The 1,581-nt window shown below is 33.6% G+C and overlaps 1 protein-coding gene across 2 annotated transcripts; it reads left to right on the forward strand.

Moving 5' to 3' along the window:
* Nucleotides 1-527: 527 nt before the first annotated feature.
* Nucleotides 528-1,326, forward strand: LOC9316758. 2 transcript variants are annotated; one of them, XM_021030148.1, is made up of 2 exons: nucleotides 528-714; nucleotides 800-1,326. In XM_021030148.1, the coding sequence occupies exons 1-2, from the start codon at nucleotides 614-616 to the stop codon at nucleotides 1,152-1,154; spliced, it is 456 nt and encodes a 151-aa protein (XP_020885807.1). In that variant the 5' UTR covers nucleotides 528-613; the 3' UTR covers nucleotides 1,155-1,326. The 2 variants fall into 2 exon arrangements, with proteins under 2 accessions (XP_020885807.1, XP_002878868.1); XM_002878822.2 differs by having other exon boundaries at nucleotides 534-714; nucleotides 797-1,326.
* Nucleotides 1,327-1,581: the final 255 nt, after the last annotated feature.

A 1,581-nucleotide genomic window follows, 5' to 3' on the forward strand; every position in this document is an offset into this window, starting at 1 on the left:
GCCAAAACAATTCTTTCAAAAGGAACTATTTGCACTTCTTTTACCCATACAAAAATCATATTGACAATATTGCCATCACATTTTGAATATTGGATAAATATTTTTACTTTTACACTATGTATTTTTTTTTTTTTGTCATCCGAATCTAAATAGAGCTCAAACTTTTACGCTATGTAAATAAACGAAAAATTACAGTTAAAGGTGATTCTATATTTTTCCTATTTTGAGTTATTTTTGCATGAAAAAAGAATATAGGTGGATTACCTTTACATTTGACAAAATGTTTTGAGTCATTTTCACATCATAATTTATTTATTTGTTAGTTATACTAAGTAACTTTTTATATACTTAAAAATGGAATATTCATGATAATTTTCTGTGTTAAGAACTTCAAATTATTTTATTTTTATTTTAAAGCCGTCTATTGTGAGGATCTAATCATATATATTTCCAAATAGCCCACGGCGGGGCGGGTTTGGACATCATTAGCTTTATATATCTCCAAGTAGCCCACCTCTATCTCACCCTTAGCTTTAGGTGGATTCTCAAAAAAAAAAAAAAAAAAAACCAAAACCAAAACCAAAACCAAAACCAAAACAGAGGAATAACAACAATGGCAGGGAGAATAAGCTGCTGTTTAAATCTTCCTCCCCTATATTCAAATTCTGCACAATCATTACCTTCACTTCTCAAGACAACGTCAAAGATCTCTTGGTACTTCTCCTATTCATGAAATATCATTATTTACATGATCATTTCACATATTAAAGATCATTTTTGTTTTTTTATTGTTTAGTAAGAGAACAGAAGATGAGACAAAGCCACGGAAGAACAAGTGTTCTCTTGTCTTTGGCGTGGCGGCGACTGTAATAATCGGCGCAATTCAGATCAATGATGTGGCATCAGTGGACGCGGTGGTTGTGAAATCGCCGGTAGAAGAGATGGCGGCGGGTGTGGTGCCTCCGCGGCGGTGGAGTGACAAGAGGACGTGTCCGCCTTGGCTTGAGAACTCGCTAGAGACTATCGTACCGGAGAATCTTCCCCGTCCGTCGGCTCATCGACGTTTGGAGTTAGCCGGATTAGCTAAGGGTGATGCACCACCGGTTGGTGCAGTGGTGACACGTGTCAATAGGGCTGGTTGCTTCTCCGTGTAATTTGGAAGTTCATTACGTGTAAGGGAGATTGTTAGGCAGGTGTAAAAAAAGTCAATTAGCAAACAAATAATACAGACAAAAATTATTGTAAATATATTAAATTAAAATGTTTGTTTGCATGTAAATTTCATTTTGCATAAAAATAGTTACTGATGATAAAATATTTGAACAATTCAAATTGGTTTTCAATTCATGCAAAATGTTCGTTTAGAGGTACTGATGATAAAATATTTGAACAATTCAAATTGGTTTTCAATTCAAATTGGTTTTCAATTCAAATTGGTTTTCAATTCATGCAAAATGTTCGTTTAGAGGATGCTATTTTTGTTTTAAATCGTATCGAAGAAAAAAAAAATTTTATTAAATTCATTGAGATCTTTATGTGCACGATTAGTTTTGGTCCGTTCTTTTTTCTCTATGTTTTGTA

Source organism: Arabidopsis lyrata (genome assembly GCF_000004255.2).
Source record: "Arabidopsis lyrata subsp. lyrata unplaced genomic scaffold ARALYscaffold_4, whole genome shotgun sequence".
Taxonomy (NCBI): domain Eukaryota; kingdom Viridiplantae; phylum Streptophyta; class Magnoliopsida; order Brassicales; family Brassicaceae; genus Arabidopsis; species Arabidopsis lyrata.

What these genes read in the sequence shown, in the direction of transcription:
- LOC9316758 (XM_002878822.2), top strand. Translation starts at nt 614, where the DNA reads ATGGCAGGGAGAATAAGCTGCTGTTTAAATCTTCCTCCCCTATATTCA. An exon ending in ACAACGTCAAAGATCTCTTG is followed by an intron (nt 715 to 796) that starts GTACTTCTCCTA and finishes TTTATTGTTTAG; the next exon opens with TAAGAGAACAGAAGATGAGA.